The 26,435-nt window shown below is 39.8% G+C and overlaps 1 protein-coding gene across 2 annotated transcripts in view; it reads left to right on the top strand.

Annotated features, from left to right (window-relative positions):
- The first annotated feature begins 220 nt into the window (after positions 1-220).
- Positions 221-26,435, top strand: part of ZNF385D (zinc finger protein 385D) — a 412,937-nt gene continuing 386,722 nt past the window's right edge. Inside the window, exon 1 of one of the 2 annotated variants that reach the window (XM_058031333.1) lies at positions 221-647. In XM_058031333.1, the coding sequence (XP_057887316.1) occupies positions 311-647 (337 nt within the window). In that variant the 5' untranslated portion in view covers positions 221-310. Of the gene's footprint in view, positions 648-923; positions 1,033-26,435 lie in introns of those variants that run through there. The other variant, XM_058031341.1, reaches the window with a different exon arrangement.

The raw sequence follows: 26,435 nt of genomic DNA, 5'->3' as shown, positions 1-26,435 counted from the left end.
TTTTCTCTGTATTTCCGTGGCCATATAGAAAGAAGGATACATTTTGTGGAAGCACTGACCACATGCACAGACACACACATATATATACATATATATATACACATATATATAAACGTAGATGCATGAAAAAAGAAAAATCAACCATAGAATAACTTTTCAGGGCTGCTGCAGTCACTACTATAATTTAATATGCAAGTGGATTTATTACTAAGATTGCAAACAAAAGTTATGCGCATTATGTTTCTCGCACGGCAATAATCTTTCTGCAGAAATTTTGGCGGCCCCTCGCCAAAGCCAGAGGGGGGACTCGATGGCCGGAGGAGTGCCCGGGACTCTAGCGAGGAAGAAGAGGGTGCTCCGCGGAGGTGAGGGAGGGAGGGAGGCAGGCTGTTGTCTCACCACACATGGTCTTGTGGGAAGTGGGAATCTCAGGTTGAGTTACTCATCGGTATGGAGTCAGGAGTGTGCACAACCAATGATTTTGATGGCAGGAGGTAACGTACACATGTTTTTCAGGGAAGGTGCTGTAGGAGGACTTGCCGGCGGGCAGGAGGAGGTTTGCGCCGAGGGCTGTCATTTCCCAAGCGCGGAATTCTTCTCATCCCAGGAGCGCATCGCCGCCGCCTCCGATGCTCTCGCTCCCTACGGTAGGAGCGGGGGGCTGGCGGCGCACGGACCCGGCCGGGCGCGGGGGGCGGGCGCGGTGCCCGGGGCAGCTCCGGCGCCCGGAGAGCGGGGCGGGGGGCGCGGGGCGGCGCTGCCCGGGCTGGGCGCTGCCCGCCCGCGCTGATTGACACCGGCCCGGGCGGAGGCGGGTCCGCGGGGACCGCGCCGCTCCCGCCCGCCGCCGCCGCCGGGCAGCGCGTCCCGCGCTCCGCCGCCGCCCCCGCGCTCTCCCGGCGGGATCGCGGAGCCGCCGCGGCATGGCCGGCGCGCTGGGCAGGGGGGCGGCGAGCTGGCGGATGCGGAGCGCGGCGGGCGGCAGGAAGGAGAAGGCGCCGGGCGCCAAGCCCCAGCCCCAGCCCCGGCACGGTAAGGGGGCGGCCGCGGCCGGGCTCGGCGGGACGGGAGCGCCAGGTCCGCGCGGGGCAGCCGCGATGCCAACTTGCCTGGGACTTGCAGTGCCCGGCCGCGGCTGGGGGATGCTTTGCTCCTTTCCCCTCCAGCGGGTGCGGAGCGAGAGGCGCTCCCCGCTCCCAAATTCCGCCGAGCTGCGCCTTATGTCTTTTATTTGGCGAGGCGAAAGGAGAGGAACGGTGTTCGCGCGCGTTTTGGCATCTTGCTTTGACAGCGGCTTCTTTGATAATTCTTGCAGAAAGCGTTTCTCATCTGGCAAATGCCAGTGAACCTGAGAAGAGTCCCCGAATTCTCTTTTGGCTTTCACGATCTTAATGCCCGGAAAGCGCTGTTGAAAATACTGCCCTGTGTGCTGTCTCCTCCTCCCTTACTTGTTCGGGGAGACAGATGCTCTCTTTGAAGGCTAAACAGCCTTCACAGACAGTTCTCCCAAAATCAGACCCTGACTTTGAAGACATTGAGCGGAGTGGTGTTTCACGAACTACTGAAAGCAGTTGTTGAGGTTCATGACCCTTGTGTGCTAAACACTGAATGCAGTTTACCCAGAGCCAAAGCTGTCATGTACGGTTTCCTTACTGTGCTGCTTGGCTGTCACCGATCTCTGCTGTGAGGAACAGACCCAACTGTTTGTGGATCTGGTCTGGAAATCTCACTAGAATTTGTTCTAGCTGTCTGTTCCCCATTGGGTTTTATATCCACAATTTGGATAAATGGGTTTGCAGGGGTCTCTGACCTAATCCTTCAAGGGTAAATAACAGCTTGTGCTTGAGCGTCAGTTTGCGTTTGTTTGTTGTTGTTTATGTTAGTCCCCAAAGTAACTTTGTGTCTTTTCCTGAGAAGCTAATTTGGCTGAAGGAGTGATTTGTACTCTTTACAAGTCCAGAGGTTGCTGTAGCTCTTTCAGTTATCTTGATTAAAAAAAAAATGTTGGGATGATGGGGAGCCTGGTACCTCAGGTGTTGGCATTTTAAGAAAATGCTTGCTGAGAAATTAATGCACTCAAATGCAGGTCTGAAATGAAAACAAACTCAGTGTTTCTTCCAGGTGACTGTCACCTGGATGTTTCTGAGCTGGAGCTTCTGCAGCAACATCTCCTTTTCCACTTTGCTTCTTTGTGCCCCTTTCACAAGCCAAAAGAGGAAGCAGACTAAAAGTTGGAGCAAAGATTTTGTCAGTGGATGTCAAAACCCATCTAAAATAAATTCTGTAGGGAAAAAAAAAAAAGTGTTGTCCATTTAGAAAAGTGGTTGTTTAAAACTAATTGTAAATATTTATCCTATTAATTCTGAGTGTAATGCTGGTAGTAGGGACTCACATGTTGATGTTGAAGGGATTCCTTTAAGTTGGGTACCTGTTATATGTAGGTATTACACAGTAGCTAGGCACACAGACCAAAATAAAATTCTGGATGCAGTGAATTCAGTGGGAATTTTGCCACTGACCTAAGAAGAGCCAGAATTGAATCCACAGACTGTGTAGTGTGAGGTGTCGGGCCAAACTGAAAACATTTGGCTGATGCAGCAGTGCAATTGTGGCAAAGTTTATAATCCTGCATATGCTGCTATGATTAATGTATTATCATAATAGCTCTAAATTAAATTAGTTAAGTTATTGGTTTATAAAATTACTTGGTTCTAATTTACCTTAAGAAAAAAGGTGTGATATGATCCAGTCTATCAGAACTGCTTCTTATAAATGTTTTCCAAAGAATCATATAATACTGAATTCACGTTTAAATAGTTACTGCAACAACAGAGAACACTGAATTACATTGAAGCCCATGCACTTTGCATCCTTTCAACTGTCATTTAAAAATAAACACTCCATTGTATTGCCTTTGCAAAGTGAACTAGACTTAGTCACCAGATCATTTACTAACCTTTGACAGCTCCAAATAAAAGGTAAAAAATGAAATTAGAGTAATCTGCATGTCCTTAACACTGATTGTGTGCTACAGGGAAATATTTGGGGTGAAAGCCAAAGATGTGATATTCTTTTAGTATGCTTACAAAATTTTCAAAGTTACAGAAAGACTCTCTTTTCCAAGAATGAACTTTTAAGTAAATTTCAGCTTTTGTAAGCAGTGTTGATAAATTCATCATACAGGAACAGGAACTTATTTAAAATGTTTCAGCTAAGCATTAGAGGGGTTATAAGTGAAATACAGCTAAAAGTAAAATTGTGGTATATGAACTGTCAATGTTTTTTAACTAGCAAGGAGACTGACACGTTGGACTCATTTATACCTGCCTGCATTCAGTTATCAAAGTGAGGTGGGAACTGTTCACAACAGAGCTATGTGTAATACTTTAAAATTTGGGAAATAATGTTTCTTGGGAAGTAGTATTTCTTCTTAATCTCTGTTTTTGCTACAAAACCATTTCAATGGGCCACCGTCCTGCCTTGGTAAAAGGTGTCATAGCTGTATGGATCTCAACAGCACTGTTATGACTGACACCATCTGCAGACCATGCACAATATTTCTGTGTATGCTTGGATTAAGATATGTTTATTTGGGCATCACTTAAGGATCTAAATTGGCAGGGTGCATATTGAGTTGCAGCTGAGCAAATCTGCCATTTAACTGAGTCAAGTTACAAATATTTTCCAGCTTTGACATTCTTCTCACCTTTTACAGGAGGACTTATGGAGACTTTTTTATACTTTTCTGATATTTAAAAATACAAATATGAAAATGTCCTTGTGATCTCATGTGTAAAGTTCTTGTTTTACAGGATTTTTGGTTTCATACCATGTAAAGCAATATAAAGCAGAACTAGCATTCCCACCCATTGTGATCTATACAGTAAATGAAGTCTTGTCAAGATTCCAGCAAAAAGTTCAAGATCCTGTTGAAATGATGAATATTAAGAGTCTTGTAAAAAGTCCATTTTAAAATTATTTAATGTTGGGTTATCATTGGCAACTTACCTGTAAAATTTCCAAAGAACTTGAAAACTGACAGCTGCAGCCAGAATTCTATTACAGATTCTCTTTAGGCAGAAGAGATTAAGAAGTCGCATAATGAAAAATATGTACATAAAGTAATATTTTAGTGTACTGCTTGAGAAAACTTTGAAATATTTGTATGAGGAAACCTCCTCCCTTGAGAAGCAGCTATGGAAATATTGTGACTAAAAGCTATGAAACAGAAATAAATTTTAAATTACTTTGTATCACCAGAAAGAACTTCTGGAGAGAAATCAATGTTTTATATCTCTTTTAAAACTATGTGAAAGTTAGTATAAAAACACTTACCAGGGAAAAATAGCACAAGTAAATAGTGCTGGATGTATGTATAGGAGTGTGTTGTCAACACAGGTGCAATTTTAGACAGAAAACAATTACTTCCAATTTATTTGATTTTCTTTAGAAAGAGCTCACAAAATGTGCCATATTTAGACTGGCAAGTGCAAGTCCTCTGTGTCTCAGCCAGCACAATGAAATCACTTGGTTTTATGCAAATATGTTGAATTATACCCAGGTAGGCTGGATAAATGATTATGAGCTCCAGCAACACAGACCACTGTTTCACCTGGATCTGCTGACTAATTTTAGTCTTCACCTATCTAGAGTTGTCACAGAATAAGACAAAAACTGTTGTTGCCATATCTGTTTGGTGTAATGGAAAGGTTGTAGTGTGGGAAGGGGGGAAGTCAATGTATCATTGCTGCACAGACGTGGTCTCTTCCAACTGTAGTGAACTGCTGGGAGAATGGAGAGAGAGGAAAAAGAACTCCACAAACCTGTTCATAGTTCTCCTCTTGAATGAGCTTAGTTGTATGCATATGTGCAAACATCCAGGTTGCTCCTGGACTGGACTAATTCCACAGTTAGTAAGGAATTTAGTAAGGAAATTAAATTATGCTTGAGCTTTCCACTTTCAGATGTTCTCATCTTTTTACATTTCTTCTTGAAATATTCAAGAACGTGCTTCAGTGTTTTCTGTAAGCTTTTCCTTGTCTCTTCCTTCTCTGTCTCCTGGGAAATAATGTTGTTGGTCGTGTTGAGGTAGTCATAACCAAATCTTCTGTTTTGCTTGAGGCATAGTTCTCTCACCTCACTTTTTACATGTGCCTTATTGTAGCATTTGTGAAAGTAAATGTCTGAAATTAGTGCAGGTTTTATATATATATACTTAATATAAAGGAATATAAGTTTTCTTAAAGCAAGTAAACATCTTTTCTGTGATCAGCTGGAATAATCTGCAGGTGGGTTTTAAGTATTGAAACATTTTCCGAGCCTATATGTTCAGAACATGTGAACATTGATGTTATTTCTGTTTACATCTACTGACACTTTGATGCCTCAGCCACTTTTGGGGTCTCATTAGTAAGGCAGTGTGTTTGCTGTGTAATGCAGACTTTGCTCTGAAGGCAAGACTCTCCAAACAAATGGATGGGTAAGGAAGGGTTTTGGCCTGGAGAACAAGAGGGGTTGGTTTACCAAACTTATTTTAACTTTATTAGCCTTTCCCTTTTTCCTTTGATGTAAGTGCTAGCTAGCTTTTACCTCTTTCTGTCGTTGTTTCTGGTTTTTTTGTTTGTAAAAACATATTTGTTTATTTCTTTTGTTTTGTTTTTCAAATTATTCCCTGTAAGAAAGGTGATACCCTAGTGGATGCCTAGTTCACAGAAGAGGATATTTATGATACTGATAAAACCTAGCATTATAACTTCCTCAATTAGAGATAAGTAATCAGAGCTAAAAATCCACAGATTATTCTAAATTTGAATTTATGATAGAATGAAAAACCCACCATCTAGATCTTAGAAGCAGACTCCAAATACAGTTTCCTGATATTTATTTAAATCTAATTTTGGCACAGAAATGTAGTTAAGAAACCAAAGACTTCCCTTCTATTTCATAACCAAATATATTTTTCTGACTTTTATTTTTTTACAGAATATTTGGCTAGTTTTAGTCAGACAGAGTCTCAAGTCACCTTGCTGGGAAGTACAAGGTGTGATCTGAAAGGAAAAAAGAAAGAATCACTTTCCTGATCATTTGGCTTTTGCTCTTGAAAATTCTGAAGCTAGGTGAAATGATTACTCTGACAGAACTATAGAAAATATCTCATTTCAGTACATTCAAGAATATTTTATATTTTGAGTAACCCTGACTCCAGGGCATTTTATACTTGATTCTGGAAGTTTCCAGTCCTGTATTCAGTTTAACATCTCTGCCTTTGTCTTTCCATTTAGCCTTGCCATGTTAAAACAATGAATCATCTTGTCCATTAACTACAGTTGGAATGTCTGTTTATGCACTGAATTTGTTTTGTCATGTTGCCTTAAAAATTGATTGGAACTGTGGCAACTCCTGACTGCTTTCCCATATGAATTTGGGTTATTCCCAGTGCTGTTCTGAGCAGTAGAAACATAAGCTATCCCCAGACCTGGAATGTCTTTACTCTCTAAGGATTTAACTTGTCTTTCTTATGAAACTGTAAGGCAGCATTTTCATTTTCTGTCCTCATGCATATTGCTTTGTGTAGAGGATGTAATACTTCCTATAACAGCTGAACAAGGAATGTTGTTATTGTAGGTTCACTTTGATACATTCTATTCTGTTGATGGATTTTAAATTGGTGCTGATTAATATGTTGAATCATTAAATAGCAAGTTAAATAAAACTATAATGGCATTCTTTGAATAATTTAGAGAAGTGGCATGGTGCAAAGGAAGGGGCTACAGGGCAGGGAGGCTGAGCCAGCAAATGCAAATTTGTACCTCTTGCCCTGTGAGTGAGCTTGAAGATAGCACTTTGGTTGCTATTTAGGCAGTGTTTTGAAAATAAATGCCCTTTTAATAAAAAGGCATTACACTGGCAGTTCCTTGAGTTATTTAATAGCATTTGACTTAACTATGTAGTAGTAGAATTGAGATTATTTTCTTTACTTACATGAAAAAAAATCTTTGTTTCTTTTGGAAGGTAAATAATGAAGGATCTGCTTAATAAAAAAGCCCCAAATACTGTTTAAAATGTTTTCTTTCTAAGATGGCTTTGTGATCCTGTCTTATGCACTGTGATACCTAATATTTTTTTTATGTTCTCTATGACCAATTTTCGTTGAGTTGTTGATGCCACATTCCAGTGGAAAGCATCAGAAAGTAGAAACAAGGAGTAAGAACTAGTGGGTAGAACCTTCTCCTGAAGGCAGATTAAAGTAGAACTATTTGTTTGTGATAATGAACCCAAGAGCCTGTGGAAAAAAGCATGAAAAAAAGAGTTGTTATTGTTAATGACTGCATTGTGCTTTGCTGTACGAACCATTCCAGTATTTTGTTCAATACTTATTGCTCTGAAGCTCTGAAACTACAGAGCTGTCTAAACTGCTGGCATTTGTAGTGAGGGGGAGGAATGGGAGGTTGAGAAGAGATACTCCTTCTCCAGAAGTTGGGTTGAGTAAATTCATGTAGTGTAACCAGATGTCCTCATCAGTTTCATCTCTTTGGCTGATTGTCACTGTGGTTTCATGTGGGAGGTCATGGTTGCTGCTAGACAAGAAGTGGGTGGGAGTAAAATTTTTTAGGAGGTAAGTGAGAGGAGGTTCTGTAATGAGAAGCTGTACACAGAGAGATCAAGGGACCCCTGCGTTACATTCATATCAGCAGGACTGCAAAACAGATGAGATGCTGTGTTCTGGAATGGGCAGAATGTTTCAAGACTTCTGCATCATTTTAAAATATAAGACATCTTCATAATCAAGTCCTGACATCAGTAATGTGTTCCTTGCAATGTTCAAACCTGAATTAGATGGAATGGGAACATAATATTCAATTTTTATTTGACTTAGAGGTGTGAATTTTTTGCTTTCTAGCTTGGAATTCCAAGATACATTCAAGCCTGTAAATACATTTAAAATATGGAAGAAAGTGTTTTTTTTTAGATCACTCTATGTGTTTTAGGGAAACACGGTCTTTTCCAATCCTGATGACGTTGGAATTCTCTGTGGCAGTCCAGCTATTGATTTCAGTTAACACTGAACTTGCCTGAGGGATGGTCAGTTGTTTGTGTTAATGGTACTGCTGGGTACAGCCTAAATTGCTTTGAGCATTTGGCCTACAAAGGCAAGTTCCAATGAAGCAAAAGAGAATTTACCACTGTTTATATTCATTGTGCAGTTGTGGAGGATTTCTTGTTATTTTTCCCTGAGAAGTGGTGATAGTCTGCTTAGAACAGAGGCATATATTGTTGGGGTTTTGTCTGCGTGGGTGGTCTTTGTTTTCCTAATGTCCAGGCTGAAGAGCTAGTCCCAGCTCAATGACATTAATTTCTGGGAGAGGACTGTATTGCAAGTGTAAAGGTGGCAGAAGGATCACCTTACAGAAACTGCAGTGGCTGGAGTGAGATTCTGATCTTGGAAGGGTTTGATCTTGTGGGCTGTAGCTGCTTGCTGTATGCACCAGATCAGCGAGCTGATTTTTCAGGCTTTCTGAATTCTTCTGTTTTGGCACAGGGAGAGAGCACACAAATGATCTCACAGAAGAGATGATTAAGTGACACCTGAGAGCTTTTCAGAGTTCTTAGCAGCATTGAGCAGTTGTTCCATTGCAGGGAGGGTTAAGCTGAAGCAGCATCCTTGACTAGCTTTTTTCCCCTCTTATTCCTGCACCAACATTATGCCACTTTGATGGCAGATGGACATTTTTAGCCCAAGGCTTTTGTATTCTGCAAACTCAAACTCTGTTTTATGATTTTCTTAGCATAAAAAGAAGAAAGTGGCAAAATTATTTATTGATGTATTTTGACAGTCATATATGGTTCTTTGATGGTGCTGGTTTGTTTGTTTGTTTTGGGTTGGTTTTTTTTTTTTTTTTTAATCTAGTTAAAATATTTAGATCCAATAAGTTCTGATTGTATTCAGCATATCTAGTGGAAACCTGAGGAATGCATAGAATGATTCAGGTTGGAACGATCCTAAGGAACATCTCTAGTCCAGTCTCCTGCTCTGTGTCAGCTGTGAGATAAGATCAGGTTGCTCAAGGCTTTCTTCAGTCCAGTCTAGAAAACATCCAAGGAAGGAGTGCACAAAGCCTGGAAACTGGTTACTTTTTCACATCCAAACTCCAAAGAGCTCCTGATAATTTTGGAAAAGTGGGAGCTCTAGATAACTGTCATCTTCCTAGAAATAAGTCCAAGAGTAAGTGGTGCTAAAGTGATTCCTCTGATGATCTGAAGTACCACTTACAAAATATAATGAAAGCTGTCTTATTTTGGGATGTTCCAGAAAAGATATCTGGAAAACTAATAATTTGCTAAATCCATAATGTTCTGAATAAAAATAAGTCGAACTATTCCTAGGCTTGCAGCCCATTATCTGAGTTCACCTAGAAACTTAGTTAACCTTTTGAGAAGTACAGAGGAGTATGCCAGCTGTCTGGCCCTTCAAAGTTGTCATAAATCAGAAGTGCAGGTAAGAGTTTGTGATGAGAAGGGTCTTGGCAACCTGAGCAACTGAAATATTCCAGTGTCATTACAGCACAGATGTCTCAGGTCATTATGGAAAGAGCCTGAAAGACAATGCTTTACTTTGTTTTGTTTTGGTTTGGTTTTGTTTTTTTGGGTGTGTGGGGTGTGTGTCTTTTTGTTTTGTCCTGTCTGGGTTTGTTTGTTTTGGATTTTTGGATCCTGCACGAGGTCCCAGCTTTGGGACAGCAATGAGACTGCTTGTTCTGATGTTCCACTTGACACCCTGCCCATAGAGGGTGGGTTTCTCTGGGTGTCCCCTGTATCTGGCTTAAGGAATTTCACAAAGAACCAGCAGCTCAGCTCCACTGCATCTTTATATCCTGGTATCTTCTTGCGTACAATCCTACAAGTAAATTTCACAACTTTCTGTCAATATTCTTATGTAAGAAATCTCCATGTAACATAGCCTGCATGCAGTAGTACAAGCTTGCTGGTAATATATTTTCCTGATATAAAAGAGTACTGTTTTTCTTCAAAAAGCACATAATAACTTTTGGTATTAACTGCTATTGTCCCACATATCCTAATTAATTCAGCTATTTGTTATAATTAATTTGTTAATGCTTCTCCAGTCATGTAATAAGATACATTGGCCCACCAGCAGTCTCAAGGCACTCATGTTAGAAGATTGTTTAGAGACTCACTTTCATTGCCTAATAATATTTTAATAAGACCTTTCATTGAGCTCTGTGGCCATTAAAGTCTTATTTTTGAATTTTTCTCTTCCTTCTCTTGTCCTCAAGTGTTTGTTTTTTTGTTTTGTTTTCTTTAAATCTGACATCAGATTTTATCTTTGTTCCACTGCTCTTTACAGGTTTTCTTTTTAACAAGTAGGTGGGTGAGAACTTCTATCAGTACAGATATGATTCAGAAATCTTTGATCAGTGGTTTTCCTTGAAGCCTACAGTCCTAGTAATACTTAAGGTTTCAAAGCTAGGGGCAAAAGATGATTAGAAACTAGTTTGGTAAATAGAAGTAATTTATGATTTTCCTAATAAAGGGAAAAAAGGACTCTATCTGCTACCAAAATTGTGAAAATTTGGCAGTGATGCAAATCCCAAGACGGATTTCTCCTATTTCTGATATTTTATGTGTTTCTTGAGAATTGGCATTTGTACTTCAACAGTTGTTTTTTAAAACAAGTCTATGTTTGAGAAAGGGTGTGTGAAGCCAATCCATGCAGTAGAAGGAATTGCTATGTACTAATAGCTTTTTCAGGAATGTATGTTCTCTGGTCATAGCTTACAGACCCTGAACCTGGCACAGAAGAACGTGCAGAGCGTAGGGTGCCGGAGCAGCACTGTGCGTGTCTGTGTTTGTCTCACTTTGCTGTTTGTGTGTTTTTGCCACAGAGACATGCAGCAATCGCAGCAGGCACTACTGAGCAGCGTGGCTGGGAGCTCTGCTGCCATCTGTGTTAGCTCTGCCTGCTCCTGTTGTGTGCTTGCTTCCATATGTGTAGTTCAGCACTTCGTCTCTGCAGCCATTGGAGTAATAGATCTGAAAACAGTTGTGATAATTGAATGATGGCAAACAGTCATTTAAGAAGTTAATTACTTTGTTTTCAATCTATGTTCTGTATTTATTTTTTTCCTTCTCTTTAATATCTCCTACTCCTTCAGAAACATTTCATGAGATACTACCGCTCAGTCCAAACTTGAACTCATCACTTTTGGCTCTGTACGTCGTAATAGCCTCCACAGCAACCACTGTGATGCCATAAACAGAGGATTTGACTTCAGGTGAAGAATGTAGGCAGTAAAAGCAGAATAACCCATAAAGGAAAATGTGGGAGGATGGGGAAGACAGGGAAAGTGATTATTTTGGCTTTCTGTGTAGCGATACACCACCCACCCTCCCGGAACTTTTTTTTTTATATCTTTACTGATAGCTGAAAGAAAATAGATTCTTTAATGATGTCAGAGTTGAACCTCCATTTTAGACAGTAGAATTGAAAATATATACAAGTAATGGAGTTTTAATCTTCATGAGGTTTCTTTTTCTCTCTTTCCATTCATTTTTAAAAAATTACTTTAGTAAATCCACCGTGGGAGGATAGTTTTGCTGCTGTACTTTTCCCAGGATGCAGCAAAAGAAATTGCATTTGCAGTTCACAGAGAATGAAATTAGACTTGCTCTGTCCTGATGATCCACTACTCCTACACCCAGCACATTTCTGGGAGAGACTTTTGCTTGCTATAAGAGACATTGCCCTGACTGTACTTGCACCTGCTCTTGTGCATGAAGGAACAGGCATGGGTTTGGGCCCACGTAGCCCCCAAATTAGAATTAGGCACTGCATGGAGTGCCTCTGTGTGGGTCTGTCTCCTTCCTCTCTGAGGCATTTTTCATGGAAGGGGAGAGTTCAAACACATCACTTTGTTTGCTTGTAGGGGTTGAGACAACTTTCTGTTCTGTAACAGATTTATACCTGCTCAGAAACACCATGGTCTCAGAAAGCATCTGGCAGCTGAAGGATGTCCATTTTCGCCTTGCATCATCTCATGTTCAACCCATAGTTGGGTGCTTGACTGTGAAATCAGTAGAAAGTAATTGGGAAATGCAAATGTCATTATGGCATCTGGAAGAGTGGACTGGGATTTTTTTTCTTTTTTTAGTTGGACACACTCCTTATTATTCTTGTTGAATAATAAAAGCTTTCCCTTTAACCCTTCAGCCATCCATCCATTAGAGATTATGTACATAAACCTTTATTTCTTGTCTTTTGTGTCTAGTCACTTCTTTTTTTTTTTGAGCTGTGGCTTCTCAAAAGCAGCTTCAGTTACACAAACACTCAAATGACCTTAGTGCACATGTAGCAACTTAAGTACCTGTGTGCCAGCCTGCACAGCAATAAGTGCTTCCTTTCCTTACAGAACAGCAATTGAATGCGTATAGTGCCTATGGAGGAAAACATTCTCAAATAAGAGCAGAGAAAGCTCAAGGATCAGCAAGGATTTCCATTTAATATAATGCTGATCCTGTGCTCCACAAAGCTGGTTTATGTGGGGAGTCCTACCCTAGATCGATGTATCTATATCTATCTATATCTATATATCTATTTGTTCAACAATTCCAGCAGCTTTCATTTACATTTCAAAGGCAGAGAGAGACTGAGAGTACTCATATTTGTAATTCCAATATTCCAGTAGTCCCTCCATCTGGATGGTTGTTCCTGTGAAACTGACACAGTCTGGACAATTTTCATCAATTTCATGTTTTCCATCTTCTCAGATGAGCCTTTAATCCCTTGCTTGCTGATCCCTGGTTTATAATCAGATTTGACAGATATAGGATGGCAGTAAATATCTTGATATAAAGGTCTATAACAAAGTAGAACTGTTGTTTCTCTCCTTACTCCTTGGTGAGGTAAAATTTTATTTGTGAAGTGTGAATAACTTTGAAGCATAAAGCTGCCTAGTTTTGGGCCATTAACAAGTGGATTTATTAACAAGTGAGATGTTTATTATTTTTTTCCCCTCTTAAAAATAAAAATAAAAGGCCTATTTGTGACCTACTTCTTAATATTTCTGGAAATTAATTTGATATCGACTAATTATTCTGTTTCCCTAGAGGCTGATAGGATACTTTTCCAAATAAGATCTAAGATAATAGTTATTTGACATGTGGTTAATAATTTTCATTCCTGAATAAAGCCATTCTGGAATAATTTTAATGCCAATAAATAATAATAATAATTTTAATGTCAATAAAAGCCTTATTGTTAAGTGAACAAGAAATATTTAATAGTTGCATTTAGCAAAATCTGCCCATGATTTGGGTTTTTTTTTTCATTGTTTTGTACACATGTGTTAGCTGCATAATTTCTGCATCTATTTTGCTTCCCATCCAAGTGGAAAAATCCTTTCTCTTTGCCTTTTAAACCATCCTCTGCACAATCTTACCGGTCAAATTAATGGTAAAAATATTCAAAATAGAAGGTTGGACATATACACAAAATGATGAGCATATCCAGCTTAAGTGCAAGCTGTGCCTATGAAACAAAGCAATTTTTTTCAAACAATAGGCTGTAATCAGTCATGTTTCATTTTAATAAAATGTTTTTTCTTGAATAACCTTTCCTGGTTGTGGCTCTCCTTTACTTTTTATATTCTTATTTATAATTTTGGCGTTATCCCATTGTAGCCTGTCTGCCCATACTTAATCTTGGGAGGAAAAAGTTTCTAAGTACACCGCCATATTTTATTTTTTCTCTCACTCTTCTTTTCATCATAAACTAATTTCCATGTCTATACTGTTTCAAAAAATTCTTCCCCCTTTATTCAGCTCCTATAACCTCAGTTAAATCTCAGCTTCAGTCTCAGAGACAGGAATTTAAATATTTAAATGTGGTTTCTTCCTCTCCTGCTTAAGCCCTTCCCTTTCCTTTTAAGGATTTGGTGTTCTTGCCACTTGTGTATTCAAATGTCCATCTGGCACACTACAGAGTTTTATAATTCTTTTATATGTACATATATATATATATTCTTTTATATATATAAATATATGTTAATTTTCTTTTCTTAAAGAAATTTGTGGTGGTTTTCCTGTATGTGAAATTATTCAGTTCTTTTCTTCACAATTGTAATGAGAGTCCAAATTGTCAGCCCAATGAGCTCCAAATTCCACACTTGCTTATATAATAGTACTGTAATTTTCATTTATGCTTTCTCTACTTTCTCTTGGTTTTATGCCAATAGCTTCAGCAAGATCAAACATTGTAAACTTTCTGGGTATTACTTTAGAGATAGAACAGAAGATTCTGAGGAAGCCACACTCCTAACTATGTGCTTCAAACCCAAACTCCAATCACCTGGTGCACAGAGAAGTGCTGGTGATGATTGTCCTCTTTAGGAGCTGCTGTTTTCCTTGATGTTGCTGTGGGAAGAGGTCTTTGTTGTTTTGGGTACATATGAGTTAGAAAACTCTGAAAATTGCTGACAAAAAGGGCGAATCTGATTTAGGACATTCCCACAGATTTTGTGGGGGTAGGGAAGGACTGCATTAGTGCTCATCACTGGCAAATGCTAAAAAAGAGCCTTTTTTATTGGGTCATTGTTTCTGACAGCTTCATCCAGCTGCCTTTTCAGTTCTCTCTGGACATGCTGTTACAGAACTTTGAGAAGCAGACTGAAAAGTTGCATGCAGCAAATGAGCAGTACAAGTTCCTTGTTAATGCTACTTTTCCCTTTGGCAAGCTTTTCAACTTCAGAGAGTATATTTTTTCCCCTGCACTTGGAATTAATTTTGTATGCCTCAACAGCCAAATTATTTGCTGTAGGAGTAAACCACCACATCTGTCCCTCACTGAAGCTGAACACTTTGACTGAGCTGGTCCTACCAGCCCACGATAGCATCAAATGGTCCATTGGCGAGAGGAGAATCTTCTGGTAATAGGGAATTGCAATTTGTATGGGCAAATACAAAGCTGAGGTGGAGTTCTACAAATGGGGACAAGTTGCAAATAATTCAGCATTCAGGAAAAAGTGATAACAATCATTGTTCATGCCAGCATGTGGCTGACTTTTAATTAGCTTGGAATTATGCTTTGCTGGTTTAGGTAAAAGACAGTAAAGATTTTGTCAGCTGAAAATTTATTGCTCGAGTTTTTTTTTGCAGAGATTATTACTAAAACCAACACAATTCCTACTAAAAACTGGAATTCTGTATCATATATATTTTATATATGTTATATCCATATATAAATTAAACATTGATGTATAAGAAGAGAGTGCCTGTTGTGGAAAAGAATGTGCAAAGCTCCATATGAGAGGGGATGCAACATTGCCTGACTCGACTAGTTATAAGTGGTTTTCTGGCAATGAGTGAAGAGCTGAATTTAATGATTTAAACATACAGAGACCTATGGGCAATGTCTGCACAGTGGTTATTTGCATTTGAGAAATGGGAACAGGTATCCAAGGAATTTACTGAGGTAAGTTAATAGGTTTTTGAGTGTGCAGAAAGATATACGTACTCTGGGGAAAGGTAGCATGTGACCAAATCTGAATGCACAGGGCTTGAACATTGTTGGTACTTTGCAAAATTGCTTATCAATAGCTTATTGAGTAAACAATTTACTTTAGCAAGTGTGGAATATTGTTAAGTGATGAAATAAGAAATGTGATAGCAGTGATAAGGAGGGTGATAGCAAAGAGTGTGATTAACAAAACAGTAGAATTAGGACAGTAAAACCTCACACACAAGGTTTTATTTCCAGATAAAGATCATTCTACAACTGAGCCTGCACAAGGTGAGTGCAGTATGCTTAAAAATGAGATGTGGAAAAGAAGAAATATCGAAATGGATCAAAAAAGTGAAGAGGACTATAATGTACAGTGGTCAGCAATAATCATCATTCCAGTTCATTCCAGTTGAAAAAAGGATTTGATAAATGTCCTAATCACAGAATGAAACAGCAGAGAGAGACCATTTTAGTTTTCCCTTAATCAAAGCCAGAAAGAAAATGAGAATTCTGAGCTAAAAGTCTTTGGGTATCTCTGCTCTGCCTGTTTAAACTGACAGGTCTCCAAGCAGGAATATGATGATTTGTGAAAAAGGAATTCCTATAGTGAAACTATTGCATGTTTGTATATTTATCAAATTTGTAAAACGTGGAGGAAACCAGTGAAGGCAGCTTTTCCACATAAAGTTGGAATCATTAGATTATCAGGATAATTGTATTAGCAACTTGTTTTAGTTTATTTGTAAGAGGACAGAAAACTGTAGAAGACCTGCATCTTTCTATAGACCAATTAACACAGAGCAAGTAGTGAACAAAGAGTGACTATCAATACTCATAAAAAAAATATATATCTACTGAACAGTCCTGGCTGAAAGGGAAGTATGTTGGGGTGGGGTTTTTTCTTTTGTTTTGTTTTGTTTTTTCCTTTTTATTTTTTCTCTTCTAAGTCCAGAAATGATTCTTGCACAGAGATAGTTGGGCTGCACCTAGAGCTTTGTGTATCTGCCAGAAGATATCACTAAATAAGAATGTCTTTGGAATTATCCTGGCATTTGAGATGTTTCAGAGGAAATTGAACCAGGCACTAGGGGAGCTCTTAGATGTTGATATTGTTGCAAGGAAAGGAAAAGTCTGGGAAGAGGCAGTAGGATACTGTGAGGCTGGATTGTAGCGACTCTTTGGGGCACACCAGGCAGTGCTTGTGTCTAAATCAAAGGATGAAAGGGAAGGATAGCACTTGTGGGAAAGCAAAGCAAAATCAGAGTGCTTTAGATCAAATCCTGACTGCCAGTGGTTCCAAAACTTTGTGCAAACAGCAATGTTAGCTACACTGTGATAAATGGCAGATCCCTGGCTGACAGTGTGTGACTGCTTACATTACTTGAGAGCCAGACAGAAGCACAGCACTGGGACTGGCAGTGGGATCCTTTATTGCCTCTTGCAGTGCATGGCACTACCATACAGCAGGCAACACATGGAAGTAATTCATTCCAATCTTTTATGTGTATCTCTTATTTGTGCTTTTCCTGTCACAATTTCCTTCTCCAGGTCATCCCAGGCTTGTTAAGTACTTTCAGTACCCTCCTGTATTTTCTTGTTCTACTCCCTGTCTTCTAAGCCATTCACATCCAGTAATCTTTTCCAGATTCATGGGAAAAATATGTGTCTTCCCAGTCTAATTTTCCCAAAACCTCTTTAGCTGTCCCCAAAAAATTGCACCTGGGACAGATACTAAGCAGAAAAAAAAAAAAAAAAAAAAAAAAAAGTCCAAAAAAACCCACCAAAAATCAACCAATCAACCAAAAAGCCCCAGTCAAAGTTTGGCAAGGTTCTAAGCTGGTAATGAGTTTTCCTGATTGGAAGTGATGGCAGCATTGATGTTCAGTTCTACCAGGACTATTACAGTGCTTTGTAATTACATATCTTCACACAGATTATGACTAAAAAATTGCTAGAATTTTGAAGGACCAAATTACGCCTAGCACTCACACCTCAGATTAATTGGAGGCGTTTGAAAAGGCACTGAATAAGATCTAGGGAAAGCAGAAATACAATTCTGTCTGACACTTGCCACACTTAAGTATGGCAGTCAAGCATAATATGTCTAAGAGAACAAATGCATTTTTTTTTTTCTCTTCAATGTATTGTTTGTTTGATAGTGTTTGTGGGTTTTGTGGAGATCTTGTGCAATAATAATTTTTTAACAATTAAACTGCTACATTGTGTGATTTCAAAAAGGATGGAGGTACAACAGGTGAACATGCATTGAATTTCCTTTTTGACCCTGTGTATATTTTCTCACAGGGAAATTCAGCATGAGCTTCCATATACCCTATTTTTAGTGTATTTTGGATCCCTGTCTTTAATTGAATTAAACGAATGCATGTATTTATTACACTTGCCTTTTTATTTCAAAACAGTCCAGCCAGGGAGTAGAACAACTGCCTTCTAGAAAGTTCCTACTTTGAGAAGAAAGTTTGTATCCAGAATAACTCTGCCACTTCAGAAGTTTTTGCTCTGAAACCACTGGACCAGGTTTGCTGGCAGGATTTGGGACCCTGTGGAAGGGAAGCAGTTTGTGAAGAACTGCAGCCTGTGGGAAGGACTGGTGTTGGAGAAGTTCATGAAGGTCTGCTGTAAGATGGAGCCCACCCTGGAGCAGGGCAAGAGTGCGAGGAGTCAGTCCTTCTTTGTGGAGGAAAGATTGGCAGAGATGGTGTGTGATGAATTGACCACAGCTCCCATTTCATATCCTCCTGTGGTAGAGAAAATGGGGAGTGAAGTTGAGTCTGGGAAGAAGGCTGGGCTGGGTGGAAGGTATTTTAAAATTTGGTTTTACTTCTCATTTTCGTACTCTGATCTGATTGGTAATAAATGGGTTAATTTCCCTGAGCTGAATCAGTTTTGATTATGACAGTAATTGGTAGATTATCTTTCCCTGTCCTTGTCTCGATTCATGAGCCTTCTGATGTAATTTTTTCTCCCCTGTCCAGCTGAGGAGGGAGTGAAGAGCAGCTTTGGTGGGGATCTGGCATCAAGCCAGGGCCAGCCCAGCACAGCTGGGATAATTTACACAAATTTGAGGCAGGTGGGAACACAGTTGAAAAGGGGCATCAGAGTGAGCTTGGCCAGCACTGTGACCACCCTGGCATTAGAAATCTCTTGCAAAGGCTGATTGGAGAAGAGCTGAAAGTGGAGATGAAGAAGCTCTCTCAGGAAGTAAGGTTTTCCTGTTTTTTCTGCTGGTCTAGCAAGATGAAATGGTTCATAGCATGGTCAGAAATGTGCCAGAGACGGAATGGGAATGGTTGGGACAAAAATGCAGTCTTGGCAGGCACGTTGGACTGATTCAGGCATACAACATCAGTGAAAAATCACTGTCCTGTAGCTGCAAACAGGGCAGCAGCATTAGGCAATGTTTATGCCATATTTTCCTTTTCCCATTGCCATATCACCTTCTTTTACTCCCTTGCAATTTAAGCCTTTTGGAGGCATGCCTCAGAGCAATGTGGTGACTGTGTGTGGATATTATATCCTCTATTAGCCACTCTTTCAATCCAGAACGTGCCAAGTATTGCACCAGGGCTCTGTATGAAAATGCCTTATGATCACCCAAGTGCTCAAAAGGTGGCAAAGGAATGTCATCTGATACAGAAGGGAGGAAAAATACATGGACCATTTCTGAATGCTGTTATGGAGGGTTAAACTGAAAACATAGTTTTGTTTAGAGTATCTTGAAAGTGTTCAGGGTAGCATGGCCATTATGGAGGGAAATCTTAAATAACTGCTGAGAATCTGAAACCTCTCTAAGGAGTGAGAAAGGGTAAAGAAGATGTGGTTTTGATCTCTAGAGTAAGTACCAGGAGAAGGTCAAGAGAGTGCATTAGCTAAGGGAAATATCTTGAAAAAGGCAGGGTCATGCAGGAAGGGCATTTAGGAAAACACAGAAATAACTCTTCAGGAGACTGTAATGATGATGAACATTCCTAGAAAACTAAGCACTGTGGAGTGTGATGAGGACAGGAGGACAATTAGAGATCACTGAACTATCACAGCTTTTCTGCAACACTTTACTGTCTAGGAGAAACTTGACCTTTATGATTTATAACCTATTGAACTAACATACAGCCAGTTAGAACTTCAAACATGTTCTACTACAGCTCCATTGCAATTTTATGTTTTACTATTTACATTCAATTAAGCAACATTTCTGTTTTGAAAAACATGCTAAGGCCATTTCTCTGCAATGCAGCTTCCTCCTAATGATACCAGTTCCTGATAACTTGTTTATGTAAAGGCAGAGCATTAATTTTCTTACTTACAGCAAGGAATACTTTTTCCTGCCTTTATACTCTCGATTCCAGCTGGGAGCATATGATGCAGCTCTGACCCAGATTCACCTGCCATCTGGACTACCTTTTAGAAACACCCTTTTTCATTCTTTGTAGCATCAATAAAACTGCTTTAGCTTTGCCCCCCAGTCCATTAAAGAGGTTCTTGGATATAACTGCACGGATTAAAGCAGAAGACAGCTGATGTGTATGACAGAAACAGCTGCTGCTTACAAGTACTCAGCCCTGTCACCTCCAGTTCCCATTCAGTCTCACAAGTAACAAGTTCTCTTCATTAGGACAAAGTGGAGCTGTGTTTGCAAAGATCCTGGTCTAAGTGACTTCACTGCTCTCATGCTCCAGGCTAACGCAGGCTATTTAGCCAGGCTGTGAATGCCCTGGGGAGGACCAAGACCTCATTTCTGGTTTTGGCCTCAGAAGTTCAGGGAGCAGGCTAATGGAAGGGTGTCAGTGTTCAAGCAAATCTGGAAATCTCACATGATTTGAGGTATCAGAGCAAAACTAGTTAGCTGCATTTCAGTATCACATCTGATGAAAAAGACTGTTCAGCACAAGGTAAAGAAAGAGCTCTCCTATTGCTGGAATATTTTGAATGAAGAAGTTTCCTAAAGGAATGTTTCTTGGCTATGCATTTTTGTGTTGCCACAGATAATCAAAGATCTGGAATGTTACTTTTGCCAACAGACCCTTTCTAACTTATCAAGCCTCAAACTGTTGATGGCTGCTAAAGCTGGTCTGTGAAAATTTGGAAAATATACCTCTTGATTCTTACCTCCCATGGGGTTCCTTGCTGTTGTTATAACCATTTCCTAGCTCATGAAACACAATGCAATTGCATAACAGTGAGGAACAGAAACTAATTGATTGCTTAATGATGGTCAGCAGTGTGATGTGCATTGGAAAACTGGCATATGGTAGTATGCTGATTTTAAAGAAGTTTGTAAGAAAAGGAAAAGCCTTTTACATATATCTGATATTTAACCTGTGTCGCTGAACGTCAGCACAGATCACTTATACTAATTTTGCAGGATTTTTTTGAATGCCTCTCAGATATGTATGCATTTATGTGACTTTTTAAGTCAAATTATCCTTCTAAAATTTAAATGAATATGTGGCAACTGTCTGGTTTTTAGAAAAAAATAGCGTATAGGTTTACTATTCTGAGTTATCAGAAAGCTAACACCTTTGGGTAAAAACTAGGTAACATTTTGAATTCAAGATCAAGTGTTTTCCTTACAGTGTCTGTAATTCAAGAATCGCTTGCTTTAATTTATTTTTTCTTTTCCCCGAGTCCTTCAAAATAATAAATTTAACAACTACAATAATCTCTGTGTGGAAAAACTTGAAAAATGCACTGCACTATTTTAGATTGTTTGACCTAATTTAGAGAACTAAGGTCTTCAGCCTTTTGGATTAAATTCAGTCAGAATTTGACATCTACCAAGCATTGTGCCAATTGTTATCTGTAAATATGAAACACCTATGAGCTAGAGTTAGGTCATTGAAGAGAAACCAAGGAATTACAGGTCCAATTCACTGTCAATTAAAACATGATTTGAATTTTAAAGTAAATCTCCTGACATTAGCAATTGCCAGGGCTTTTCAGAGTCACGAGGCAGAAATCACTATTGTATGCCTTCGTGTTGTAAATGATGAGATTCACACATTTGTGTCACAGTCTAGCTGAGAGAAAAACAAAGCTGAGACCATCTGAAATGAAATCATGTTGTGATTTGTGCCAGATGGGTGCCTGAAGTAATTACAATGTCAGTGCTTCCTAAGTAGGGTAACGATATGGACCTAATTCTGGTCAGTCTGGAGAAATCTGTTGTGATGAACTTTCAACTCTATTTAGCTCAGACATATGTTGAAAGATAACCTAATGGGATGTTACTGCAATCTGCTGCTTCTTACCAAGGCTTTTGAATACACTGCTGCCATAATTGTGCCAGTCATGGTTTGTACAAGTATTGAGACAAATAGGCTAAGGCCTATTGTTTTTATACTTGGTGTGAAATCTAGGGAAATAATCTGTCACTTGGGTATTGTGGTATGTTATATGCAAAATAGTCGAGACTTGGGAGCCTTTGCTGAATTTAATTTCTTATCAGTTTGGAAAAACCTCTGATCATGCGTTTGGGTGTTGCAGGGGAAGCAAAAAGAAAGAATATAATAGTTAAATGTATCAAGTGCTTTCCTTCCCCTTCCCCAGGATCAGCTTAACCCAAACACCTATTCTAACCCCTCCATAGTCTTGGTTTCCCTTATTTTCACTTCAGATTAGGTTCAGTGTTCCCCACTGCCTTTGGGGAGGTGAAGTGCAAGAGGGGAGGTCACGTCCCATAATTGCATATTTTTGCTCCTCTTAATTTTTCTGTTTTTCCCACTGTTCTCTTCCTGTCCTGCTCTAGAGAAGGGCCCACAGGCCAAAGAAGTGCCTTTGGGGGTGCAGCTGCCCTGGCATGGGTTCCCCACAGCTGCAGTCCCTCGGGGGTGTTGCTGCTCAGCGTGGGTCAGCCGTGGTGCAGTCCCTCCTGCCCAGAGCCTGTTCCCAGTGACATTTCCAGGGCTCTGTGTCCTGCTCTTGTGGCTGGCACAGGCACTCTTAAATATCTTTTAAACCTGCCCGAGGTTTTTGGGGATGATGGGCTGTTTATGCTGGCTTCAGAGGCACCTGAAAACATCTCAGGGCACCTCTGCAACCCTCTTCTACCAAATCCCTGCTGTTGATGCCCAGTATGCAGCTGTAGTGCAGATTTTCCCAATCTTGTTTTAAAGTTTTAATCTGCAAAAGACATTGCACAGGAGATGTGAACCTGCAACACTGCATTTTGTAAGGAGTTGGAGGAAATGGTTAACTTCAAGGCAGGGCTGTTTGATGAATAGCAGATAAATAAAGAGGACTTGGTAAAGAATCATTTCTTAAATCCCAGTTGTGTGTCATAGTCCTTGTGTTTTATTGACATCAGTGTCATCTTTCACCCTTTAATAATGAGACAGCTGTATTTCCTCATGGACTCCTTTAGGATGACTTCTGACAGGTAAGCAGACTGCTCATTTATCTTAAACCTCAGCATACTTCATGCTCTTCTTCTTCTCTTGCTGCATTTTATTATATTTGCTGAAACAGCCTTAGCTTACTGGCATGAAATAATTTTTCAGTAGGCTGAGGCAACAAAAGCCTGAGCACCTGGGAGTGGGTGCTCTCACACCACTGGCACCTGATGGTCTGTGTAACCTGGGATTTCAGCAAGGGTACGTGTCCAGTTTGCTGACCCAGGATACACAGCTCATTCTTTGTTTCCCTCCTAAATCTCTACAGAAGTGTCACAGGCATGTCATCTAAAGAGCTTCAGGCTCAGCTGGCTGATGCTGGGATTCTCTGTGTGGCTTCAGTAGTGTTGGTTCTGAAATTGCTGTCTGAAGTGCAATGCCCTTCTGAGGGAACACTTCATGAGTGCTAACGCTTCATGGGAGTTTGAAATGCTTTTGGAGTTTGTTTTCTAATTGGTCATCATCTAAAGCTCATCTTTACTTTAAAGAGGGAAACTGGGATTTGAGTGTCTGTTCGAATCTGGCACACCAAGTCGAATGCTTCTAGATGGCAGGTCCTGTGACCAATATATCCTATTCATTGGAACAGAGCAGTCTATTTTAGAAATTGTCCAAGGCCTATTTTATTCAAAATGATCTATCACGCTGGCTTTACATAAGCTGAAGAAAATATCTTTTGCAAAGCTGACTGAAAGTCAGTAGACCAATTTGTGTAAAAAGAGTTCGGTGTCTCAATTTAAAATTATATTGAGGATGGAGGAGAAAAGGAGAGACCTTTTTGTGCTGAAAGTTAAGATGAGGACAAAAATAATTCTGGCATAATGGTCTCACCATGGAAAATGGGATTTCATTAAAATCAACCTTCAGCTGAATCTATCAGAACTGTCAGTCACAAGAAGAGGTTGTTAGGCATGTAATTCCATGGAAAGATTCTGGGTCCGCAGCCTGCCTGTTTATATCTTCCATGATACTTATACCTCCACATTTTTTGATTTGAGAAATAGGAGAATAGTTTATTTAGTCAGAAATGCCAAAACATTGAATTTCTGAATTAAGATTTATGGAGAGGGGAATGTGCTGCCTTGTCCTGAAATCTGTGAAGACTTTAGATTTTTAACTGTGAGTTTATACTGTTTTATGCCTTGCAACTCATCTCTAGTGTTGTTGAGTTTGATTTTCAGAGGTGATACCTATGAGTGATGTTGAACATGGCTTAGTATTTAAGTGTTTTGGAGAATCTGTGACTTTGGCAAGACATTTGCTCTGATGAGTCTAGGAGGTTAGGTGCACACATAATCCCAAGAGCTTCTCAGATGGGCAGAGAGAAACCTTTTGAAATTCAACAAAGGTGAGTGAAGAGTTCTGCATCTGGGGAAGAATAATCCACCAGGTCAGCCTCCAGTAAAAGCTAGGGGCTGACCTGGTTGGAAAGCAGGTCTGCTGAGAGGGATCTGGGGGTCCTGGAGGACAACAAGCTGTTGATGGGCCAGCAGTGTGCCCTGGGTGCCAAGAAGCCCAAGGGAATCCTGGCGTGCATTATGAAGAGCATTGCCAGCAGGTCAAGGGAGCTGATCCTGCCCCTCTGCTCAGCTAGTGAGTCTTTGTGAGGCCACATCTGGATGCTGTGTTCACTTTTGGGCTACTCAGTACAAGAGGGACCTGGAGCTCTTGGGGCAAGGGGCTGTGATGTGTAGGGGTTGTTTAGGAGCACCTCTCTTGGGGAAGTCTGAGCTGGGCCTGTTTAACCTGGAGAGGGCTGAGAGGGGCCCCATCAGTGTATGTGTCTGAAGGGAGAGCTCCAAGAGGATAGAGCCAGGACCTTAGTGGTGCCAAGAACAGGAGAAGAGGGAGCAGGCAGAAAATGAGAAACAGAAGGGTTCCACCTGGAGATGTGGAAGAACTTCTTTATTATGAGAGTGATGGAGCACTGAAACAGATTTTTCAGAGAGTTTTTGGAGTCTTCCTCAATGGAGATATTCAGGAATCATCTGGACACATTCCTGTGCAATGTGCTGTAGGCTGACGCTGCTTGAGGAGGGAGGTTGGACCAGATGACCCTCTGTGGTCCTTTCCAACCTTATCCATTCTGTGGTTCTGTGATCTTCAGGAAATTAATTACGAATAACTGCCAAAACACTCATATCTATTATTGAAGTTGTATTTAGTCTAAGATAATATTTTAAAAAGAAAATTCTCTCATATTTGTAAAATTTTCTATAGTAATTGAATCAAAGGACTTTGTGGCACTAATTAAAATGGGAGAGATCTTAATTATAGTATTAAAGTAATGTATAATAATTCTTTTTGCTGTTTTACTACTCTTTTTAAATTGCTGGCTATGTTAATAATTTCTTTGAGTGAAGTGTTAATGAAGTAGTGATTCCTACATAGAGGGAGAATAATTACTAACTCTACATGTTTTTATTTTCTGTGAGGGGTATTTGACATCCTTGATATACACAAATAGATTGGATTTGCCACTTAGCCACTTGATTTTATGTGACATGCTATCAAACTTGTTCTGGCTGAATGTAGCATAATTTCCACAGAAGGTGGTGGTACATTTTGGATTTAGCTTTGAGGGCTTAGGGACTGGGTGCATTTCACTGATTTATTTTAGTCCACATATTCAAGCCATTAGAAAGCTAAGGCTCTCAAATTTATCTCTGTGTGATCTGAGGAGACAAAGTACCTCACCAGTCTAAGCATAGCTCTCAACAAACAAAGGCTCTTTATTTGGAAGAGTAGCATGACCAGAACATGTACTGTGGTTTCAAGAAACAAGCTAGTATGAGTAGTTGGTTTTGGTTTGTTTATTTATTTTCTTTCCCAAGCTATGGGGCTCTGGGTGATATTTAAATTCCCTTCCAACTCAAACCTTTCTTTGACTCTATGATATGGCTATATGCTCACATGATAGGCTACTTGGTCTTCAAATAAGACAGATCATTTCTTCCAAGAAGTTTCCCAACTCTTCCCTAACATCTGCAAAAGCTGCTGTTTTCTTAGTTGTTCCTCCTGCTCCTTAACATCTGTAAACTCACCCTAAGGTGAAAACTTTCTTTGGACTAAGAGCTGTAAGATCTCTTACATTGGCAGTGTTGTATGGACTCATTTGAAAATTCTACATGTCAAAATTTTAACATTCAGTGTGCTTTATTCAGCATATTGAGTGCTGTTGGAGTGGGTAAAATCTATATGTACCAGACTGAACTTACACAGGCAATGAGTGATGGACAAAATAACTCAGAAAAGGAGCATTTTCCTTGAGAAAAAAAAGCCTCTAGTAGTCTTGTCTTTCAAGAAAAGTGCAAAAAATCCTTTAAAAATTAACATCAGTGCTAAAAGAAAAATCTCATTAGATACTAAGTGCAGTGAAGACATTGGTGTTATGGCAGAATATTGTTTTGAGTATCAACCCCTAACTCTCAGCTGTTCTCTAGGTGCTAAGTATTTATTCCTCATGCTTGGGAAACATGACTTACTGCTTCTAGCCTTGCCAAAAGCTTTTT

The sequence above is a fragment of the Melospiza georgiana genome, chromosome 1 (genome assembly GCF_028018845.1).
Source record: "Melospiza georgiana isolate bMelGeo1 chromosome 1, bMelGeo1.pri, whole genome shotgun sequence".
Taxonomy (NCBI): domain Eukaryota; kingdom Metazoa; phylum Chordata; class Aves; order Passeriformes; family Passerellidae; genus Melospiza; species Melospiza georgiana.
Note: the sequence above shows the minus strand (reverse complement) of the source record. Positions and strands in the feature narration are given on the sequence as shown.